The 22,740-nt window shown below is 49.5% G+C and overlaps 1 protein-coding gene and 1 non-coding gene across 5 annotated transcripts; both read right to left on the minus strand.

Annotated features, from left to right (window-relative positions):
* Nucleotides 1-6: 6 nt before the first annotated feature.
* Sall4 (spalt like transcription factor 4) lies at nucleotides 7-18,395 on the minus strand. Of its 4 annotated transcripts, none has more exons than XM_050153074.1 (4): nucleotides 18,047-18,395; nucleotides 5,792-8,149; nucleotides 4,256-4,536; nucleotides 7-1,791 (listed from the first exon to the last, which is right to left on the minus strand). In XM_050153074.1, the coding sequence occupies exons 1-4, from the start codon at nucleotides 18,165-18,167 to the stop codon at nucleotides 1,369-1,371; spliced, it is 3,183 nt and encodes a 1,060-aa protein (XP_050009031.1). In that variant the 5' UTR covers nucleotides 18,168-18,395; the 3' UTR covers nucleotides 7-1,368. The 4 variants fall into 4 exon arrangements, with proteins under 4 accessions (XP_050009031.1, XP_050009034.1, XP_050009032.1 ...); XM_050153077.1 differs by having other exon boundaries at nucleotides 7,100-8,149; nucleotides 18,047-18,394; XM_050153075.1 differs by lacking the exon at nucleotides 18,047-18,395 and adding an exon at nucleotides 16,206-16,457.
* LOC126508115 (small nucleolar RNA SNORA48) lies at nucleotides 12,338-12,479 on the minus strand. Its single transcript, XR_007593718.1, has one exon. It is a non-coding gene; the product is annotated as a small nucleolar RNA SNORA48 (small nucleolar RNA).
* Nucleotides 18,396-22,740: the final 4,345 nt, after the last annotated feature.

Genomic DNA, 22,740 nt, shown 5'->3' on the forward strand with positions numbered 1-22,740 from the left:
ACAATCCCAGAAGGAAAGGCACAACTTGGCAAAAAAAAAAAAAAAAAAAAAAAAGTTTTGGATCCTAAAATCAGGTGCAAGAACAGAGGAAAGGAAACTGGCAGACGAGCCTCCATCCTCATTTTGGCAATGGTATTCCACAGGGCAGGAAGAAATCTACCCAGGAGCTTGTGAAAAGTCCCTCCTCCCCCATTAAACCATCAGAACACTGTTACAACAGCTGCTCAAAATTATACTCACAAAAAAATGTAATTTTCTAAAAAAGAAAAGAAAAGGGCACAGCACTAACCAAGGGGACATCCTGAACATCTGGCCCTTCTCACCACACTAACTCTTAGGTTTAAGACCCGGGAATACTTTGCGGTCACCAAATAGCAAAACAGACTTTTTGGCTACAAAAATAAAAATAAATGAGGTAGATAAATTAAAGTCCTCACACCCAAGACTTGCCTGTCTCAATGTTATAATCTTCACAAGAGGGAGGGTGGTGTGAAAAGTCTTCAAGACTCGGGACAAGGAAATTCAAACAGAAAGAGAGGAGCTGCAGGAGACTAGCTGGTCCTGGTCCCGGAGGAAGGAACTGCAGTTCCCCAATGCAACGATAGGCACCTGAGGAGCCACACAAAATCACCCGAGGTGCCCGCTCTGGACCCCATCCTCTCCAGGGTCTGGGGAGAAGGTGATTTGTGGGAAAAATGGGGGGCGGGCGGCACTCTTGGGCCTCCCAATCTTTTAAATGAGCAGCAGAGTAAGTGGTGGGCTCTCTAGGGAGTTTGTGGAGGGCGTCGTACAAGGATGTGAGGTTCAAGGAAGTGGGCTAACTGGACCAGCTTAGTTGTGAGGTTTCTTCCTCCTTTCTCTGAAAGTACATTCATAAACAGAAGATGAGAATACAGGGTCGGGAGGCAGATGAGCCAGGTCCCCACGAAGATGTCCATTACCCGCATTAGTCGCCCAGCGTGGAAGCACACAGCACTCTCTCCCCTGGACTTCCACTGTGGGCCAATTGCCCCAACTGTTTCACTTTGATACAGGTGACAGTCTTTGGAAACAGCCACGAGGTCACACAAAGCTTCTAGGATACAGTTTGTCCCAAGGAACAAAGCTACTCTTCAAAACCCGCTTCTTTGCAAAACTTAAAAGTCTGTTTTGGTGGATTTTTTTTTTCCTGTTTTTCAATTTTCCTCTTTTTTTGGTTTCTTTTTTCCTTTTTTGGGAAGCAGCATAGCAACGGTGAGATTGTAGGACTGCCCAAGGCTGTGGTCATAAGCGTAAACATCACTTGTGTATCAGGAAGGGAAGCAGGAGATGGTCAAGGAAACTAAAGAAGGAAGCAGATCTCTCTCCAGCTGCACGCCCTCGCCCCCCTTAGCTGACTGCGATCTTGTTTTCTTCCAAAAAGTGGGGAAACTGGTGCTTGGCCACACCATCGGGAACAGCAGGCTTCTCCACGTTCCCGCCCACAGCCGACTGAGAGCCATCGAGCTTAGAAAGCGTGGCATTGCTTACCACAGAGCTGGCCCCCAGGGACACGGGCAGGGTGGGGATGCCTCCGCTCTGGATCACAGAGATCTCATTGGTCTTCATGGCCAGGCCCCCATTGAGGACGCTGGTATACTGGTTCCACGTGGTGGGGTCCACACTCACCGCCGCTGGGGGAAGGAGTTCCTTAGGGAACATCTCGGGCACTCTCTTTCCCTCGGAGCCTAGCACAGCCACGCTGTTCTCTATGGCCAGCTTCCTGCCCCGGCGGGCAGAGTTATTGTTGGCCCCATGTGTCATGTAGTGTACCTGTGGGGGACAGCAAAGAGGGTTTCATCAGATAGAGTCCCGTCTGTTCGAAAGCCTAAGTCAACCTCCATGTGGGTGTTCGTCTCCATAAAGTGTGCACCATCCAACCTTCAGAATACACTTTTTCTTAGAAACTGCACCAGGGGTGGTGGACAAGTTTGAGAGGGAGGAGGGCCTTGAGTTCAAGGGCAGCCTGGGCTACACAGTAAGACCTTGTATCAAGCCAGAAAAATAAACTCAGGTATCTGACGGTTTAGGAGGATTTTTGTACATGTATTGGAGAAAGAGGTGAGGGGACATCTTTGGCCAATGCCCCTACCAACATTAATAAGGGTAGGAAATACTCTCCAGCCGCATCTGCCTAGCCATCCGTGGGTGCATTTACAGAAATGCTTACACGAGACATCATGCAAGTGTTCATGTCTGAGCTTACAAACCTGTTACTGAGTAGCAGTGACATGGAAAAGCTCTGTAAGCAGACTGTCTGCATTGAGGTTCTCGCCCTCGTGTTATTGTTACTTTACCCCCACTGTGGGGTAAAGGACAGGTGTACCTCTTACTACATGTCAATCTCACAAATATGTAAATGGAAATATTACTTAAAAGGTAATTTAAGCCAGGTGGTGGTGGCACTCAATCCCAGCACTTGGAAGGCAGAAGCCAGCGGATCTCTGTGAGTTCAAGGACAGCCTGGGCTACACAGAGAAACCCTGTCTTGAAAAACAAATAATAAACCAAACAATAACAAAAGAGACAAGTCTCTCTGACATTGAATACTCCTCACCCCTACACCTTCACCTCCAAAGAACTGGAACCACCAAGCTTGGTTTAGAATGTGCTGGGGACACCCCAAGGACTGTACGAATACTAGGCAAGCACCTCAGAACCAGCCACACCCCAGCACCAATGCGTCTGTAGACCAGACTGGCCTCAAACTTGCAGAGATCAATCAGCTTCTGCCTCCCAAGTGCTGGGATTAAAGGTGTGCACCGCCACTACCGCCTGGCCAGTCTTAAACTTTTTTTGGAAGTGCAGGAGATCAGACAGAGACTTCTGAAAGAAGCCAGTGTCTAACACCAAGTGGTGAGAGGTGTCTCACACGGGTGCTGAGAACTGAACTCAGGTTCTCTGCAAGAACAGCAAATGCTCTTAGCCCTGAGTTATCTAGAATACTGGGATTGCAAGTGTGACTCACCACAATGCTTTATCTCACACCAAGCTCAAAAGCATCACAGTTCAGAACTAGAGGATGGAGCGGTTAGGAGCACTTGCTACTCTTGCAGGGAGTGAGTTCGAATCCAGAACCCACATGGGAGCTCAGACACAATTACCTGACTGACAACCTTCCTCTGACCTCCATTAGAACAAGGCACAGCCATGGTGCATACATACACAAAGGCAAAACAATTGTATCCACAAAAGAAGATGGCTAGGTATGGTGGCTCACACCCATAATCCCAGCAGTCAGGAGGACCATGAGTTTAAACCGGCCTAGGCTATGCGAGACACAATACAGTTGGGCATGGTGTGGTGGCATGTGCCTGGAGTCTCAGTGCAGAGACAGGTGGATCTCTGAGTTCAAGGCCATTCTGGTCTACACAGAGAAACCCTGTCTGGAAAAAAACCTAAGACAAAACAAAACTAAAAAAAAAAAAAGAAAATAGAAAAAAAAAAAAAGAAGAAACACACACAAAACAAAGACTAGGGCTAGAACTCGGCTGATGAGTGCTTACCCAGCAACCACAAGACCCTGGGTTCACGCCTTTAATCCCAGCACTTGGGAGGCAGAAGCTGGTTGTAGACCAGCCTGGTCTACAAGAACTAGTTTCAAGACAGGCTCCAAAACCAGAGAAACCCTGTCTCGAAAAAGCAAAAAACAAGACCCTGGGTTCTCAGCAAGACACTAAATAAAAACTAGGTTTGGAGGCAGTCTGTCACACTAGCAGTCAGAAGGCACCAGCAAGGTCATGAGTTCAAGCTCAGTTGAGTTCAGGAGCCTGGAACACCTTTCTTCCCAAAACAAGCTTCATGCGCTGGCTGAGATGTAGCTGTGCTCTAGCCTGGCTGTCCTGGAATTCACTGTGCCGACTAGGCAGGCCTCAGAGATCCACTTGCCTCTGCCTCCCCGGTGCTAGAATAAAGGCGGGACTGCAATAGGTTTTCCCCTTTTCAGTGGTGCTGCGGCTGGAGCCCGGAGCTTGTAAATATTAACCCACCACTATGGCATTGTGCTGCACCCTAGCCCCTAACCCCCCTTTTTGGAACCTGGGTCTCACTATGTAGCCTTAGCTGGCCTGGGAAGTTGCTATTGTAGATCATGTTGGCCCTCCAACTCAAGAGAATTCCCCCCCCCCCCCGCTTCTGCCTCTGGGATTGCAGTGTTCAAAATTAAAAGGCCAAGACACCATAAACTGGTGGATGTCTTCTACCCATAGAGGCCACAGACCAATCCGTGAGAACCCACCTTGAGGTTGCCTTTAGTGGTGAAGGCTCTCCCACAGATGTTGCAGACGAAGGGTTTTTCACCTGTGTGTGTCCGCTCGTGGATCTGAAGGGCGCTGGCAGATGAGAAGTTCTTTCCACAGCGCGTGCAGCAGTGTTGCTTGGCCTGTCGGCGTGGCTGTGCTGCGAGCAAAGGTGCCATGCCTGAGGACATGCTGGAGGGTCCCACAAAGGTGCCAGGAACTTCAACTTTGACATAGGTGGGCTGGGCTCGGAGAAACGTCGATGGGATGCTGGTGCGACCTAATGGGGAGAGGTGGGAAGAAAGATAACTTTTGTCATCTAACAGCCAACTCACTGTCTGAAACAAACCCTCCACGACAATCGTCTGCTAGGCGAGCTGAGTAGCTCACGTAGATCACAGTTCAGCAGCAGCTTGCTTAGAAGTTTTTCAGTGTGTGTGTACATGTGTACACGCCTGTGTGGAAGTTCAAAGGCAGCCTTGTTGTTCCTGTTAGCAACCAGCTCTCTGAGACAGGATCTCTGAAGGATCTAGAATATCAGCAAGGGGGCTAGCTAGGCTACTGGCCCACAAGCTTAGCGATCTGCCTTTTTCCCATCAGCTAACAGCGGTTACAAACACAGCATGTCTGGCCTTTTACATGGAGACCTGAACTCAACTCAGCAGCGAGTGCTTAACCAATCATCAAGCTCACCCTTTTAAGTTCTTATTTACACAGAAAACAAAACTCACTTAGGAAAATTTGCCCTTTTTATGGTGTAAAGTATGGGTAACAGAAGTATGCGTGCAGGTAACATCCAAGTCGGAATAAGATATCATCTCAGCTACTTCACTGGGAAGTAGAGGCAGGAGGATCTGACTGTAGAATGAATTCAGGCTGGTATCCTCCCCAAACCCCTAAAAAAAAGTCAGATATGGTGGTGCATGCCTTCAGTCCCAGCACTTAAGAGGCGAGAAGACAGGCTGATCAAGTCTGAAGTCATCCTGGTCTACATAGTGATACCCTATCTGAAAAGAAAAACATCAAAAGGATGAAGGCTGGAGGGCTGTGGACCAGAGAAAGGGGGGAGGGGGCTAACCTAGGTTAAAATCCCAGCAGCACAATGAAGTCACCATCACACCAAACCTAGGCATTTTCTGTGGTTCTAATGAAGTATTCTGGATCAATGGACATCACCTGACACATCTAACATAGGTATTGTCTTCATACATGAACAGTTTCAGAACTGGACCCTCAGTTCAAGCAACTACTGCTTGATTTATTTTCGTGGCCCAAACAGTGCCTTCTTCCTCAAATACCTACCCATGGGGTCAAAAGAGAAAAAAAAAAGAGAGAGACAAACCCAACATCCGTGTTGTCCATATGACCCAAGATAGAGTCTACCAAGTACTAAGACAGAGGCAATTATCAGAGCCTTCTACCCAGAAATACAGAATAGCTAATTGCCCTACAGAAACGTCAAGTTCAACCCAGGCTCTTTTTCTGGTGACCTTGAGCCCCAAAGGGACATTAAGTGAAATCCAAAGCTGCATCACCTTCCGTGTCAACGCGGCAGCTCTCGATGCCCTCGGTCTTGTTCACCTCAGGAGACCGGGACTTGACGCTTTCTGCTTGACTATTGGCAGGGGACACCGCCTGGAAGCACATGGTTTCCGCGGCCTCTGGGCTTCGGCTCTGACATTCCTGCTCACCCACGAGTGAGGACGAGTCATTGGTCAGGCAGTTGTCACTCTCCACCGGGCCGTTTTCTCGGCTGCTCTGTCGAGGGGGAGGAGCCCCTTTCCCCTGATTATCCAGGGAAGCCATCACAGAAAAGCCCAGAATGGGCGACACCAGGTGGGCACTGGGAACTGATGCGGAGACCTTGGCGGAGCCACCGGGGACATCCTGGGGACAGATGCCATCTGCTTCAATCCTTTCCACCGTGTCTTCCTGGCCAAGAGCACTGGCATTGCCATTCTCGCCCATGACCATAGGCTCGGGACTGGCGAAGTCACAGGGGCTTTCTGGCAGGGGCGTGTTAGGGATCTGGCCACCCATGTGCATTCGGATGTGCTGCTGTAAGAGGACGGCGTTGGTGAACTTCTTCTGGCAGATGGGGCACGAATGTTGTGTCTTTACGGCGGTGTTGTTGGTTCGGTGAACCCCAAGGTGTGTCTTCAGATTGCCTTTGGTGGAGAAGGCCCGGCCACAGACCTTACACTGGAAGGGTCTCTCCCCTGTGTGGGTCCGGTAATGCATCTTGAGGGAACTCTGACAGCTGAGTACCCGGTGACAAATGAGACATTCATTGGGGTCAGTAGTGGCCTTGTCAATGTTCTCCACGAGTTGCTGCAATTTCAGAGTCTCTGATCCTGACTCCGGGGTCCCACTCCCCTGGAAGCCCCCAACCCTTGGGGGATTATGCACCAGTCCCACCCCAAGTAGTGGAAGTCCCACCTCACTTTCTGGAGAAGGCCCTGGCTGCATGTCATTGGGCAAGGAGCCACCCATGAGGTCCTTGGGATTGGGCCCCTGAGGGAGCTTCTGAGGTAGCCCTATGGGAGGGGTTCCCAAGACATGGACAGGCTCGGTGTCTACAGAGAGACTCGATTCATCTACAGGGATGGGGACAGAGAGTGCGTAGGGGGGGCCGGTGCCTGGTGTCACTTTGTCCTGGAATTCAGCAAACAGCTGCGGGTTTGCCTTCACCTGAGGGTGTCGATGGAAGTGTACCTTGAGGTTGCCCTTGGTGGTGAATCGGTGACCACAGACAGAGCACACGTAAGGTCTCTCTCCGGTGTGGGAGCGGAGGTGGATCTGCAGGGAGCTATCGGTCCCGAAAACCTTGCTACAGTACTTACACTTGTGCTTGCCGAGGATGGCTTCGTCCTTGGCCTTGGTATCCAACGCTGCCGCAGAGATGTTTGGGGGCTTCCCCTTTCCTTTCTTGGATGGGTCGAGTGCCACAGTGGAGAAGGGGCTCTGAAGAAGCACAGAGCCCGGGGTCTGAGGTAGCAGGGCACTTGGAAGGCGAGACATGAAGTTGGGGAGAACCCGAGTTCCTCCATCAGGCTTCAAGGCGAAGGGCGGAAACCCTGAGGACAAGGAGCTGGCTGCAGAGGGGACACTGGCATGAGGTAGTTTGGCTGGTTTCAAGGCATCTAGAGACAGGGCCGGGTTTGAGGATTTCTGGCTGAGCAGAGCCACAGCGGCAGACACCTGCTGGGATACAGACACCTGCTGAGACACATGGTTGCTTAAGGCCTTCAGAGTGTCCGCACCAGCCACTCCGGAGTGGAGGGCATGTGCAGCCCACATGTTCACCTGGACACGGATTTGTTCTGTGAGTTGGATCTGCTGGAGCTGCTGCTGCTGCAGACAAAGGATCTGCTCCAGGACCCACGGGATGCTGTGGGCAGCTGGCACGGGTGCTGCAGGGGCATCCACACTCCGCTGGTTCACTGCCACCTTGGTACCACGGAGCGCCTGCAGAGTCACGTTGGTGTTGGCCACTTTGCCTTTGGGTAAATAGCTTATGTCCTGGGGTGTAGGTGGCAGGGCATTCTCTGTCTTTAAGTACAGGATGGAGTCCGTGCCCAGCTTTTCCTTCAAGTCCCCAGAGTTGCTGCTGTTGTCTTGGTGACTGTCCTTATTGCTTGGGCTGTCTGGCTGTTGACTCAGGACACCTCTGGGGAAGTCATCTGAAGGCACTGGCCCCTCACTGTCATTCATGATGAGGACAGGAGGATTTTTAGTGCAACTTTTCTTGTGTTCCAGGAACTCAGAGAAACTGAAGAACTCAGCACAACACTTGTCGCAGATGTGGGTCTCCTCCCGCCGGGGGCGCTTCACCAGGGCCGTGTCCTCCGTCATCACCTCATCGCCATTTCCTGGCGAGTTCACTGGAGCACCTGTGCAAGGGGAGAAAAGAGTGAGCACTCTGTCCTGAAAGGGGGCGTGGATCGAAGTGACAGACAGACAGACAGACAGGTCTCCATTATCACAGGTCCTGACTCATGAAGACTGTATAAGGGACCAAGTACTTACTTACGGTCTGAATGACCTAAAACAGGGTATAAGGAATTATGCCTCCCTAGAAGCCACCACCAAGTCTCACACCCCATGCCTGCCAGGGTACACAACTTTGTCTAGATGAAGTCTTTATTAAGAGGCCCAGGCCGCCCCAAACCTGCTTTGTAGCTGAGGCTAGCTTTGAACTCCTAACCCTCCCTGCCTCTTCTTCCAGAGAGGGCTGGGATTACAGGAGTCTGCTGAGAAACTATCTGAACACCAGTCAGAATGGCTTTGATTGAGAACACCAATGACGGATTATGCTGGAGAGGATGTGGAGTAAAGGAAACAGGGATGGGCATGGACGGAATCCAGGAGTTGTTGTGGGGAGTAGGGACTAATATTAAAATAAACTGTATGTGTGTTTGAAATTTTCAATTAATAAATATGCTGTACCTGGCTGAAGTGATGACTCAGGTTAAGAGCATTTGCTGCTCTTGCAGGACTGGGGTTTGGTTCTCAGCACCCATGTGGCACCTCACAACCATCTGTAACTACAGTTCCAAAAAATCTGATGACTTTTTTTGGCCTCTGAGGGCCCTAGGAAAGCATGTGGTGTGCATACATACATGCGGGTGTGTGTGTGTGTGTGTTAACGAGTGTGTGGGTATAATATAAAATTGAGAAAGGCTTTCAAGGGGGTAACGGTAGATGTGTGGGAAGAAGACGCAGGCAAAAGGACACAGAAGTCATAAAAGACGACAGAAAGCTATTTTTTTTTTTTTAGTTTCAACCTGCAGGTTTTTTTTTTTTCATTTTTAGTGCTGGATAAATGCACAAGGATGCACTGGACAGGGGAAGGGTAAAGCCTTGAGCAAAGCTGCACAGCTTCAGAATGGACGTACTGATGGCACAGTCAAGACACTGAGATTCATAGGGTTTCCTTAAACAACTGTGTGATGTTTTCATGTGAGTTAATAAGAATAAGGTGATTTTACTTAAAAAGATCTGTTCTATGACTGGCATTTGTTGTTAAAAAAAAAAAAAAAAAAAAAAGGAAGGAAGGAAGGAAGAGAATTAACACCCAGGGCAAATGATGTCACCAAGAGACTTGGAGACCTGAACTTCAAAGTCATAGACTGGGAACTGGACAGGGTCTTTGGCAAACACATTAGGCTCAGTGTTTAGCATCACCCTAAGAAGAAGACTAGGGACCAGCAAGACAGTCTCAGAGAATGGCACTTCCTGAAGGTCAAGGAAGAGATGGAGTTGAGGGGCTTCACCAGGAACTACTGAAACCTACAGCAATAACCGACACACAGCTGTTTTATTATAGGATCTTACTTTGTAGTCCAGGTTAGCATTGAACTCACAGCAATCCTGCCTCGCTTCCCAGGTGCTAGGATTACAGTCATGTGCCACTACTAGATGGTTTGTTAAACCAATCCCCAACAATCCCTGGAAAGGCCAATAGAGGACAACCAATACTAAGGACATTGGAACTGGTCAAATCCTACCTGACCTCCTCCATGACCCAAGCAAAACAGAAGACAGGGGGCTGGAGAGATGGCTCAGAGGTTAAGAGCATAGGCTGCTCTTCCCAAAGGTCCTGAGTTCAATTCCCAGCAACCACATGGAGGCTCACAACCATCTGTAATGAGGTCTGGTGCCCTCTTCTGGCCAGCAGGCATACAGACAGAATATTGTACGCATAATAAATAAATACAATTTTTTGGGGGGAAAAAAAAAACAAAAAACAGAAGACAGTAAATCACATTTCAACCCAGACAATGAGCACCCAACATCCAGGGGTAGCAGAAGTTTAAAGGTGCTGCTAACAAGACACCACCAATCCATCCCAGATTAGGCAAGCCTGTGCTATCAGGTACCTGGGAGGCTGAGGTAGAAAGATCAGAGTTCAAAGTCAGCCTGGGAGCTGGACCTTGAGGACCTTTAACCATAGCACTTGGGAGGCAGAGGCAGCAAGATCTCTAGGAGTACAAGACCACCTGGTCTACAGAGTGAGTTCCAGGACAGCCAGGGCTACCCAGAGAAACCCTGTCTCCAAAATAAATAAATAAATGGAGCCTATGGCCACGCTCCTCCATCTGCTGCCTTTCAATTCCTAGGCATTAAACACAGAAGACTCAAGTTAGGAGTGTTCCACTTGGTCTTTTTCAATGTTAAGACAGTGCAAAAGCAATGCCTTCAACACCTGGTGTTCGCGATTCTGAATCCTTTCTCCCTTTATCATTTCTGTTGTCTGTGGCCACCCGGATGGGTTTGCTCGTCCGTGTAGTTCCTGCATGGAAATCAGGACAACTTGTGGAACTGGTTCTCTCCTCCACCCCTGGGATCAAGAGATTGGACGAGGCCAATTGAATCTTAACCAGCTGAGCCTAGAATATGTCTTCAATATTGTTTTCTGAGAGCCTCACAGAGGCCAAACTGATCCTCATCCTCCTGCCTCTTCTTCCGGGGTGCAGGATCTACACATTTGGGGGGGGGGTTACTACGGAGTCAACTCTTGCACGCTGGGGAAGCACCTAGCACCGCACGGCAACCCAGCACAGCCACGGTTTTGAATGATGTGACTGCCAAGATCAATCTAGCACAGCCTTAATACAACTCTCAAGTGTTATTGATTTTGGACCAAGTGACAGGATGGTACATCATGAGGCTTGTGTGGCTTGAGGGAAGAGACGGGACAATAGCCAAGGCACCAAGTCCCAAGTCCTGGACTTTACACCTTAAGAAGGTTTATCAAGGGCCTGAAGAGATGGCTCACTGGTTGAGAGCACTGGACCCAAGTTCCAATTCCCAGCACCCACATGGCAGCTCCCAACTGTCTGTAACTCCAGTTCCAGGGGATCTAATGCCTTCCTTGGACATGTGGGCACCACATTTACATCACACACCACACACAGACACACACCCCTTTGTAAGGAAGCCACTCAAATTCAAAAGATTTTAAAAAGTCCCTACCTATAAATGTGATGCAACTAGGCCCTCAGCACAGAGGTCAAGTCACGCCCCAAACATTACTCAGCAGGTTCCTTCCACACTGAGGAGGGGGGCACTGGGGACATGTGTTAGGTCTTTCCTGGTACATACAAGTCCTATAATCACACTCTTCTCTCAGCAATACAGGGAAGACTAGGAGATAAAGGATCCACTGACTAGGAAGCCCTGGAACAAGAACACTTTAATCCCAGAACAAGAAAGGCAGGGGCAGATTCATTTGTAAGTCCAGGTCACCAGGACAGTAAGGGCCAAGTAGACACTGCCCATTCTCTCAAAAAAAAAATTTAAAAAAAATTGAGAAAAAAAACCCTGGGAATATGGTTTAGTTGGCATGGGAGCACAAAAACCAACTGCTGGGCAGGGTGTGTCAAGACATGTCTACAGGGAAGTAAAACTTTTGCCTCCTAGACAGGGTCTGGAGGTCTGGGATAGAAAACTGTAGACCAGGCTAGCCTTGAACTCAGAGGCAACTGCTTCAGACTTCAGAGTGCTGGGATTAAAGGCTTGTGCCACCATCACCAAAAGGTCCAACCAGGGTGCAAAGGCTCCCAGTGAAGTCTGGGTCTCCGTTCTGCCTTCCCACATCACCCACTCTGGAAACCACTGTCTTGCACAGACCATCCTGTTTCTTCTCCTCAGGCAGGGTCAAGTGTCCCAGACTGCCCTGCTCTCCAACCCGGCGTCCAGATGACCTTAAAAGTCTGAGCTCCAGCTTCCAGCTCTCTGGTGCTAGAAAATGCTTGAAACACCACATCTAGTTTTAAGGTTTCTGAAAGGCTGAAGATGGACTCAACAGCTTAGCTTCACGCACGCTGGGCAAGCAGTCTGCCAAGAGGACCCCCATCTACACCCCCATCTGTCTTTATATGACGTTAACTAGACCACCTTTGTAGTCAGGCCTTTGATGTACCCTTGAACCCATTTTGCAGATGTATATACACTTAGGCTCAGCAAGAACTAAGTAACCACATCTATTTCTTTCTTTCTTTCTTCCTTCCTTCCTTCCTTCCTTCCTTCCTTCCTTTCTTTCTTTCTTCTTTCTTTCTTTCTTTCTTTCTTTTTACTTATGTACCCTAGGCATGAAACAGCTTTGGCCACGAAGATAGGCATCAAGCTAGGATGAACAAAGGACTCCATCTGCTCTGTCCCTGGCTGATATAAGACAACACCACCACCAAGGTGTCTCTTTGCCCATTGCCAGGGACTGCACATCTATTTCTTAAGCTGCACCAGTTTCTGGGCAATTTCTCCATTTCTCGCATCATTCCTCCTGACGTGTTAGAGCACGAATGTTTCCTGACCTCGTACATACCAAGAACACAGACTCTCCCGATTCTAAAGCAGGCATTTGAAAATTCTGTTGAGACAAGGTCTTCTTAGCTCACTAAATAGCTCAGGCTGACCCCAAATTCCTGACAAGACTCCTGCCTCAGTTTCCCAAGTACTGGCATTTATTTTAAGAGTGCACCACTCTGGCTGGGCAGTGGTGGGTGGCACACACCTTTAATCCCAGCACCCAGAGGTAAGTGGATTTCTGTGAGTTCGAGGCCAGCCTGTTCTACAAGTGCTAGTTCCAGGGCAGCCAGGGCGGTTACACAGAGAAACCCCATCTCGAAAAAGAAAAAAAAGAGTGCACGAGTGCACACCACACCCAACTCTAAGGCAGCAATCTTAACCTGGAATCCATTAAGCTCACCTAAGATTCACCATTTCTTTCCGTCGGGGACGTAAGTATTAACAGCACCTCAGGCTGTCAAACACCAGACTCTCCGAATGTTACCAGAGGGTGGCTCTTGCACTTTCTGGGTAACTGAGGCAGTTGGCTGACAGATAGGATACCAGACCTGCCATTTTATTAAAAAAAAAAAAAGGGTACACGTGACTGCAATAGTCCCCTAATATCGGTAAAGGGGGAGGACCCTGTAGACACCAAAGCCAGAGGTTGAGAGGGTCCCATCAGTTACTACCAACTCACCCTCTGGTATGACTCCCACCCCCACACTGGGTAGGAAGAGCTCTCCCACTGAGCAGTATCTCCAACCCCCAAACTTTAATCTCCAGGATTTAGCGTACCCACCTGCAATGCAAATACTATGTAAATAGTTCTGGGACTGCATTGTGTAAGGGAGAAACAGCCAGAAACAATAGCCAGCATGGGGTCATCTTTGCCACGTTCAAGAGTCTTGAGCGGGAGAAGATAAGGACTAAATGTCCGTTCGCTGGTCACTGCACTTTGCTCCCTAGAATTCTGTGCCCTCTCAGTGATAGACAGCCAGGATGCCAACTGCCTTCCCTACTGTATACACAAGCCCCAAAGCCACCTCAGCCCCTCTCCCTCCTGCCTGGCCGCTCACAGCACCAGCAACACCCACCTAAAACTGCAGCCTAAAACTGTTTGCTTAAGCAGTAAAAAACCACCTTGGCCATACCACCGTCGGCAAATAGTGGGACCAGTATCTGCAGGAGGAGTCTCCTCTGTCAGGAACAACTGCTGGCTATGCTTAAGTTAGCCTGAAGGGAAGGAAAGCCAAAGTCCACAGGGAGAGCGCCAGCAAGCAGGGTTTCCATCCCCCACCCCGAATTTGAGGAATGTTATCTCTCCAGCATCTAGTTATCCAGTAAAGTTGGAAGAATGCAGTAAACCCAGCAGGGGTCTTAGATTCAATCTCGGGCCAGATGGATGGAAAATACCCTGACTATTGTATAGGAAGAAAGCTAATCAGCCAGGAGGCCAATCCCTGGCCGGAGACACTCAAACAGTTAAAAAATAAAATAAGATCTGTATATCTCGATAAAAGCCTGGCGACTCAGGTTTTGCTTATCTGTTACCAGTCCTGTATTAGAAGAATGACAATGAGCAGCTTACCTAAGGAACCCGGTATCTCAGGCCCAGCCCTACCTCCAGGATAAGTGCTTACCAAAAAACAAAAAGGAATTATGTCTCTGGGTATTATTGACCCAGCTGTAAGGGCTAAAAAAAAAAAAAAAAAAAAAAAAAAACCTGTTTCACGTAGCAAAGCTTTGAAATCTACATGGAGAGGTAGAATCTGAACTAATATTATGTCTCTAGTTAATCAAAAAATCCACAAAAATTAAAAGCAGTCATGGATCAAAGCTCAGGGGCCCCATGGAAAAGATTTGAAATGGTAAAGGGGGAGCCACGGGAATGGTCAAGACAGTTGCCACCACATCTACAACCAGAGTCAGATCAGCTAGCCTATGCCACATGCACCTCGTGGCAGCATAGAGAAAAAAATTAAATTTTTTAAGTAAGGGAGGCCCTGTCCCCTCCTGCCTCAACTGGAACAAGCTTGCACACACCAAAAAAGCAGAGGTCTGTCTCCATCCTCTCCCACAGCTTTAATACATCCAGGTGTGTCTGTTAAAAATAGTACAGATTAAAGTGATAATGGTTAGTAACCTCCTGAATTCAACTCCTTTCTTTTCAAATCACATGCCCCCGAGAAATGAACCCAAATTGTTTTAGTTCTGAGTTGTTTCCTGGGGGTCCCTTCCTCCACAGCTTCTAAAGGCAATTTGGAAAGTCAAAGGGGGGCTGCCTATAGTGGCAGATGCTTCCAATTCCAGAAGTTGGAGGCAGAGCCAGGAACATCACATCACAACTCTGGAGGAAGCTGGGATGGTGAGGGCCACGAAGGTGCCGTGGCTACCCAGACAGACCCTGTGTGGAGGAAAAAGAAAAAGGAAAATGGCCAAGCCAAATCAGTTTCAAGCACTAACCATGGTTGCCTCTCACAAAGGAGACCATCCCATCACCAACTGCTCTGGGACCATCAACAAACACTCCCACGGATTCAAAGAAAGCTAGAGTCAAGTTGGAGGAAAACCACGGACCAAGCCATCAGGAAGCCTCCATTAACTTTCCAGTGGGTAAACTTCCAAAGCTACTTCAGTCTTGAGAATGAATGCAAAGTCCCAGCCTGGGGTCTGGCACACAGCATGTTCCCGTTTCTAAAACTAGTATAAACTCCTTGAATAAAGTCTCCGATCACACTCCCAATACACAATCTGCTTCTTCTATAGAACATTTTCACTGCCAGTGTACACAAGTACCCAAAGCTGGCTGGGCGGGTGGGGGATAATACCCCTAGACAAGGCTACACCCAGAACGGAATGCTGACTGTCTTCCAAATCTCGCCAAAATCCTTTTCTCCAAAATCTCATTTGACACTTTACATCCAAAAGGCGGAAATGCTAACCATGCCTCAGCTACCCAAAATGTTCCCCCAGCCCCCTACTAAGATGGGAGCCTGCTAACCCCCCATCGCCAACGACAAAGTATCGTTTACTGGCGGCTGAGCATCACTGAGGGTGAAGGAATGCATTTTACATGCAATTTAATGAATAAAAAAGGTCGTGTGCAAATTACAGCCCCCTCCCCCTTTGGGGAGTTCTAAATTCGCTTGAAATTTAACTAAAGCCCAGCACAGGCAGGTCAATAGAGGCTGGAAACTGGAGCTAAATTACTAAAAACCTGGGAATCGTAATAGCTGAAGGTTGTAATCCAGTTTAGCACAAAGGGCATTTGGAACCCTTTTGAGAAAATGCTAATTTTCCTTTAAGTACTGTGAGCCCCCTCTCCTCGACCACCTGCGGATTTTTTGATCTGCTAATTATTGCCCGGATTTCATTTTCTTAGCTCAAAAACTGCATTCTCCAATGAACTGACCAAAAGGGATCTAGAAGCTTCGCGGTATAGATTATAATCTAAATTTATCGATACTGAGCCTGATCCCAAAATGCAATCATTAAAAATAAAAAAAATAAAGTTCTTCCCCGAGCCACAAGGGGAAAGAGGGCTCCCCAAATCCTTTCTAAGAATTCTTGGCGAAGACTCCCAGGCACAGGAAGGTAGGGATCCCGCAGAGATTCCCCGGGTGCAGATCTCGGGACCCAGCTTGCGTCACTCACCAGGTGTGTGCCCCTATTCGCACATGACCGGTCTCCAGAGGGCGCCCGAGCGCTAAGTGGCGGGGCTCCGACCGCGGGTGATCCGCAGAAAATGCTTCCCAAACCGCGGTGGCAGCGCGCGCCCAGCGGCCTCAGGGCGCAGCCAGGTTAAGCGCGACTCCAGCCAGCGGAGATTTCGGGAAGCCCTTCAGTAGCAAGCTACCCCTCCATACCCCCAGAAAGTCAACCATTACCCAAAGCCAAAAAAAAAAAAAAAAAAAAACCCACACTAGTATGCACTCACCCCCAATGGGGGGGGGGGATGGGAGGTCAGCTCAGGACCAGGGGAGGGGTCAGGGCCGGGAGCTCGCCCCTCCTCTCCCGAGGAAGCAGGCGGGCTTAGGGTTAACCCTTTTGTTCCAGGTGGACCGGGCGACCCAGCCTCTCCTCGGTCCGCCCCCCCACACCAGCTCTCCTGGCCAAGGCACAAAGAGTCCATCCCCCAGCTGCAGGGCCCTAGGATGTGGGATGCTCCAACACCCCAAAACTCACATCCGCTCCCTCGACCAAGTAACGACCTTCTATTTGCCCTGAGAGGGGAAAAAAATCAGCTGGGTGGGTCACTGAACTTTTGATAAACTCGGAAAGTTGCGGGGAAGTAGGATCGCACGCCCGAGAAAGCCGGAGCGTCCGAGTGGAGCGCGCAGAGTCCGCCGCTGCCGTGCACCGCCCACCAAGCGCGGAGAGCTGTAATCTGGCGGGAGACCCGGGGGACCCCCTCCCCCACGTTCCCAATTTCTCCGGCGACAGTCCGGCGGGTAGGGGCGAGGGGCTGGTGGAGACCGGCTAGGAAGGCGCTCGCCCGCAACTCGGGCCGCGCCGAGGTCCTGAACTCCGCGGAGGCGCGGGCCGGGTCAACCGCAGCCCGACCTCTCCCCTTTCACCTCCCGGCGTGTGCTGAAGCCGTGCCGCCCGAGGGGTCCGTGCAAAAAATAAATAAAAGAGGGTGCGTTCCGGCTGGGGTGACCATGCACCCGCCACCCGGGCCCCGGCCGGCACCCTCCCGCTGGCCGCAGTTATTTTTAGATAGTCGGAAATCAAAGATGGCTGGAGGTCAGGCCCCGAAAGGTTAGGGCGAGGATCGGCAGCAGGCGGCGTAGCCCCCGGGGAAAGGCGGAAAGCAAAAAAAAAAAAAAAAAAAAAAAAAAAAAGTAAACTAAATACCTAAAATTACGGAAAAATAAAAGCTTCCAACAGAGCTAAACCGAGTAGCCTCCCCCGCCCAGTGTGCTGCGCGGGTGGCCCGCACCCCGGCCTGGGGGTGGGGAGAGGTCGCGCCCCCTCCCCCCACTCTGCCTGGGAGGGGCGCGTACAACAGATCGCCCTCCGGGGGGGTACCCTAGAGGTGCGCCCCTCCTCCTAGAGGCCCCCAAGGGGGTGGAAGAGAGGGTGGGAAGACTTGGGGGTCTCTTTCTTTTAAAAGCGGCGCCACCGGAGAGGGGAAAAGGCAAGGCTAAGTTGCCGTGTGAGGGGGTGCTTGTGTATCAAGGCGAGGGAATCAACTATGGGACTGAGGACAAGGAGAATCAAGCTGGTGGGAGAGTGAGGCAGAAAGAAAATGGGAGGCCAACTTTGCAATAAGAGGGAGAGAACTGGGGGAAACTTTCTTGGTGGGGGGGGGGGGCTGAGGCTACCTCCTTCCGACCCGCTCCGTCTCTCCTTTCCCGGAACGGAGTCCGGGATCCCGGTTCCAAAATCTGTTCCGGGAGCCCGCGCCCTCGAGGGACGCACCGCGGTGCTGGGAGCGCCCTCCGGGACGCACGGACAGACGGGCGCACGGACGGGGCCGCAGCTGCACTCACCCGGTTCCTCCGCCGCCGGCGCTTCTGCGAGGTCGGGGCTCGGCTGCTGCAGCAGCGGCTGCTCGCCCTGGCCCTCCTCCGAGTTGATGTGCTGGGGCTTCGCCTGCTTGCGCCTCGACATGGTGCGCGCATCGGGGCGCCGGGAAGAGCCCTGGTGACTTGCCACCAATTCCTAGAGTTGGGAAATTTTACCCCCCTTCGGCCGGAACGCGCATGTCCCAGTAATTATTATTATCAATAATGCATTGCGATTTATCATGAGCCCTGACAGCTGATTGGCCTGGGTCCAAGACCTCAGAGATCATTTAAATAAGCCCTCATTGATCAGGGAGGGGCGAGGCATGCTGGGCCTTGTAGTCCGGCCCTACATGTGACAAAGGCGTGTTCATCAGGGAAGCGTAGCTAATTAGCATCCGGGCTCAGATTGGCCGGGGCGTGGACCGACTCGGAGGGGACCCTCCTCGCGGCCACTGTCCGAGTGTTGGGAAAAGAGAAGAAAAAGCGGGGGGAATCGGTTTATTGAAAACCAGGGCCGGACATGAAAGTTCTAGAACCGATGTGTCTTGGTAATGCGCTCCAAAAAAATTACTGAAGTAGTTCACGTGGTTGATAACTACCAGCTGAAAAAAGGTCTCTCCCTTCACAGAAAAATACTTCGGTTCAATTTTTACCTCTAAACCCAACCTGACCGGAGACTCGAGTCCCTTTCCAGGTTTTTGATTGAAATTTTTAAATTGCTTTTGGAAGGCTGCCGGAGTGGCCGGTGGTACGCGCGGCCTTCTGCCCATCCCAACTCTTCAAGCTACACCCCCCCCCCCAACACACACAATTTCACACTTCGTCCCACCACGATTTGCGTCGGGATTCACATTCACGAGCGTGGGTTTGTTATTACCGTGTAAACTTTCTGAATTTTAGAAAGTACTTCTCAGCCCCTGTCTGCTAACTGTAGAAAGGACAGATTAAAAGCAAAGTTGATCAGAGATAATTCCAGAATAGCGAGCATTTGCGGTTTCAGTCTGCTGTGGGAAAGAGTGGGCGTCCTGAAGGCACCTGGGTGTTTGTACTCACTGGTCACCAGGACATTTTGCAATGCAAGACCTCGTAACAAAAAAGACCACTTCCGTTAAGAGGTTGTAGGTTCCTGATTCAGGGATGGCTTGGAATTTTCTAAAGGGACGTGTATGGATATAAAATTATACTTTACAAATCTCATAAATTTAATTGGATAGCTCCCTTCCACAACTTCCGAGCTCAGTGGTGAAGGAGTATTCAACTGACTGGTCAGCCTTCTGGATATGTGGTTCCTTATTTGACATTTCCGTCCTTATTAGGGTCTGGGCAGACACCAGCCTTTCCTCAGTCTTCCTGCTTGGGGTTTTGTTTTTTGTTTGTTGGGGGGGGGTATTATTATTTTTAGCTGTTTATCAAGTTTGCTGTTTCTAAGAAGCTGATGAGGGAGGAAGGGGGAATAAGAGCCTGGCCTCATGAGCATTGAGCATGTTCACCTGAGCCTTTGGACAAACCAAAGCTGAATAAATCAGCTGGAACACGATTTTAATATGAGTAGCTATGGATAAGACCTTATAGAAGAAACGCCTGACTTACAATTTTGACCAGTCTTCTGGAACATGTTTTGAATTATTTGGAGGATGCCATCTAAAACAAATAGGACAGCCCTCTTGCAAGCCAGGGTGCAGCTGGCGGGGAAGAATTCGTTTTCATGTTACATAAAAGCTCTCAGGATTCTGATACTGAGTCAGAAGGCAGATTAACACCTGCTTCTGCCTAATCTGCCGATATTCTCAACACCTTTCTGGGAAGGGAGCCGAGCAGGCGTAGCCATTCAGAAATCTAAAGGAATGTACAGTTTATAGCTCAAGAAAGATGAGCCAGCCCTTTAAGGAAAACGTCGTGTGATAGAATTCTCTCCTTTATCTTGCTAGTGATCGTTAAAGCATGGCAGTCATATTTGTCTGAGAATGAGGTGGGACCATTGGGCCATTTCAATCGCGACAGTGATCCTGACTGATGATAATTTTCAGAAGGCGGAGGCAGAGAGACCTCAGGTTTGAGGGGAGCCCTTGTCTCAAAGACAAAGAAAAGGTAACGTCAGGAGGAAGCAGAGTACAGTAGTTTTTTTGCTTTGTTGTTGTTGTTGTTTATTTCGTGTGCACTGGTTCTTTGTCTGTGAGTATGTCTGTGTGTGGGTAGATCCCCTGGAACCAGAGTTACAGACAGTTGTGAGCTGCCATGTGGGTACTGGGGACCAAACTCAGGTCCTGTGGAAGACCGCTGAACCATCTTTCCATCCTGACCGTAGATTTGTTTTATTATTATTATTTCATTTTATTTTTGACTTTTTTTTTTAGAGAGTTCTCACGTAGCACAGGTGGCCTTGAGTTTTTAATGCTCATAGCTTCACACACACACACACACACACACACACACACACACACACACACACACACGAGTTGTTCTTGGATTAGAGGCGTGAGACACCTTGACTACTAAGCATACTCCCTGTTCATCCAGTGTTTCCATTTCGTGAGCCACAGCCAGCAACCAGCAGAGAAATGGACTGAGCCTTTGGAGGGGAGCAGAGCAGAAAAAGGATGAAGCGTGGAAGGCAAGTCTCTAATCCAAAGTTTTCATGTGATGGTTTAGAACACCTTAGGCAGCCAAAAGCCCTGGGTCGGGCTAGATACAGGAAAGAGACTGGATTTTAAGGCAATAGCTTGCAAAGACCGATTGTTTTCAGGGTTGGTTCTAGGCGCTACTTCCCAACAAGGTTGATAACTAGTAGGTTTTTCAGCTGTCTGTGAATGCCCAACCTCTACTATATATAAAGAGATTTGGGGTGCACAACCCCATTTCGTTCCTGCAGCCACCGAGGCTCCTTGTATAACTGTTTATTTGTTGATCAGGGTCATTTGCATCCCAGGCTGGTATTCAGTGCACTTTGTAGCCAAGGACGATCCCATCCTCCTATTTCTTTTTTTCTTTTTTTTTTTTTTCTTTTTTTTTTTTGGTTTTTTGAGACAGGGTTTCTCTGTGGCTTTGGAGTCTGTCCTGGAACTAGCTCTGTAGACCAGGCTGGTCTCGAACTCACAGAGATCCGCCTGCCTCTGCCTCCCGAGTGCTGGGATTAAAGGCGTGCCACCCGGCTCCCATCCTCCTATTCTGTCTCAGTCCCTAGGATCACAGGTGTCTGGCTCCCTCCTTAAGGGAGGGCAACCCTGACTATCAACCAACTGCAGAGCTGTGTGCGTTCAGGGACTTTCCTACTGAGGTGTATAGGTCTCCGTCTCTCCACCAGTCACTCCGTCTTGTCTCCGCCCTCCCGCTCTCCCCTCCACCCTGAGCCCCCAGTCTCAGCCTTCCTTCTTCCACATTAGGTCACTTATTTTTGCCCAGCTTCTCCCCGCTGCCTCCTTTAGCACCCACTATGTAGCAAGAACTCTTTCCTTCTATGGCATAGACTATATAGTTCAAGATTTAGGGCAGATTTCTTTTTTTTTTTTTTTTTTTTTTTTGAGGGGTGGAGGGTGAGGCCGGATCGCATGTAGCCCAGGCTGCCCTCAGTCTCGTGGCAATCCTCCCTGCTCAGGTTCCCAACTGTTATCTTCTTCCACCCTGTAAATCCCTGGGGGCAAACCCAAGTCTTCCGACTTGGCAGCAGGCATCTTTAGCAGCTAAGCCATCTTTCCAGCCCTTGTTTGTTATTTGAGACAGACTGGCTTCCAACTCAGGATATGGCCAAGGAGGACTGTGAGCTTCAGATTCTCCTGTGTCAGCCTCCCAAGTACAAAGATGACAGACGTGCACCACAGTACCTCATGGAAGCAGCGCTGGGGGTGAGACCCAGGGCTTTATGCGTGATGGGCAAGCCCTCCACCAACCAAGCCGCATGCCAGCCCCCTGTATCTTTGATTTAGGATATTTTTCAACATCCTCCAGTTCTTCGCGAGTCTCACTTCATTGGAAGCAGGAGAATGAGTGTGTATGTCTGTTTGTCTGTCACACTGCAGCCTCGTCAGGACTGACGGCCTCACCTCTGTGTCCTTTCCACTTGGCTGTAGTAATGGGACGTAGAAGGCACAATAAAGACAGTGAGCCAATGATTATGACTCTAGGGACCCTGGGCATAAAATAAAGTGTTGAGGGCAATGATTGGAGAGGAGGGAGTATCTAAAATGATGCAGGCATTACAGACAGCTGTTGGCAAGTCCTTAAAATTCAAAGTGGAATTATAGGAAATAACAGTGAGCAGGGTATCAGAGGGATATTCTGATGTCTATGCTTATAGCTGAATTCCTAGCAATACTTAAAAGTTAGCAGTAACCCGCCGGGCGATGGTGGCGCACACCTTTAATCCCAGCACTCGGGAGGCAGAGGCAGGCGGATCTCTGTGAGTTCGAGACCAGCCTGGTCTACAGAGCTAGTTCCAGGACAGGCTCCAAAGCCACAGAAAAACCCTGTCTTGAAAAAACAAACAAACAAACAAAAAACAAACAAACAAACAAAAAAAGTTGGCAGTAACCCAAGTGTCCATCAAGGGATGAATGGATAAACTCAATGTGGACTACCGCACAATGAAATATTATTCAGCTTTTGCTTTTATTTGTTTTGTTTGTTTGTTTTTTGTTTTTCGAGATGGGGTTTCCATGTGTAACAGTCCTAGCTGTCCTGGA

This window comes from Alexandromys fortis, unplaced genomic scaffold (assembly GCF_014885135.2).
Source record: "Alexandromys fortis isolate MF-2015 unplaced genomic scaffold, M_Fortis_MF-2015_v1.1 scaffold_81, whole genome shotgun sequence".
In the NCBI taxonomy this organism is placed as follows: Eukaryota; Metazoa; Chordata; class Mammalia; order Rodentia; family Cricetidae; genus Alexandromys; species Alexandromys fortis.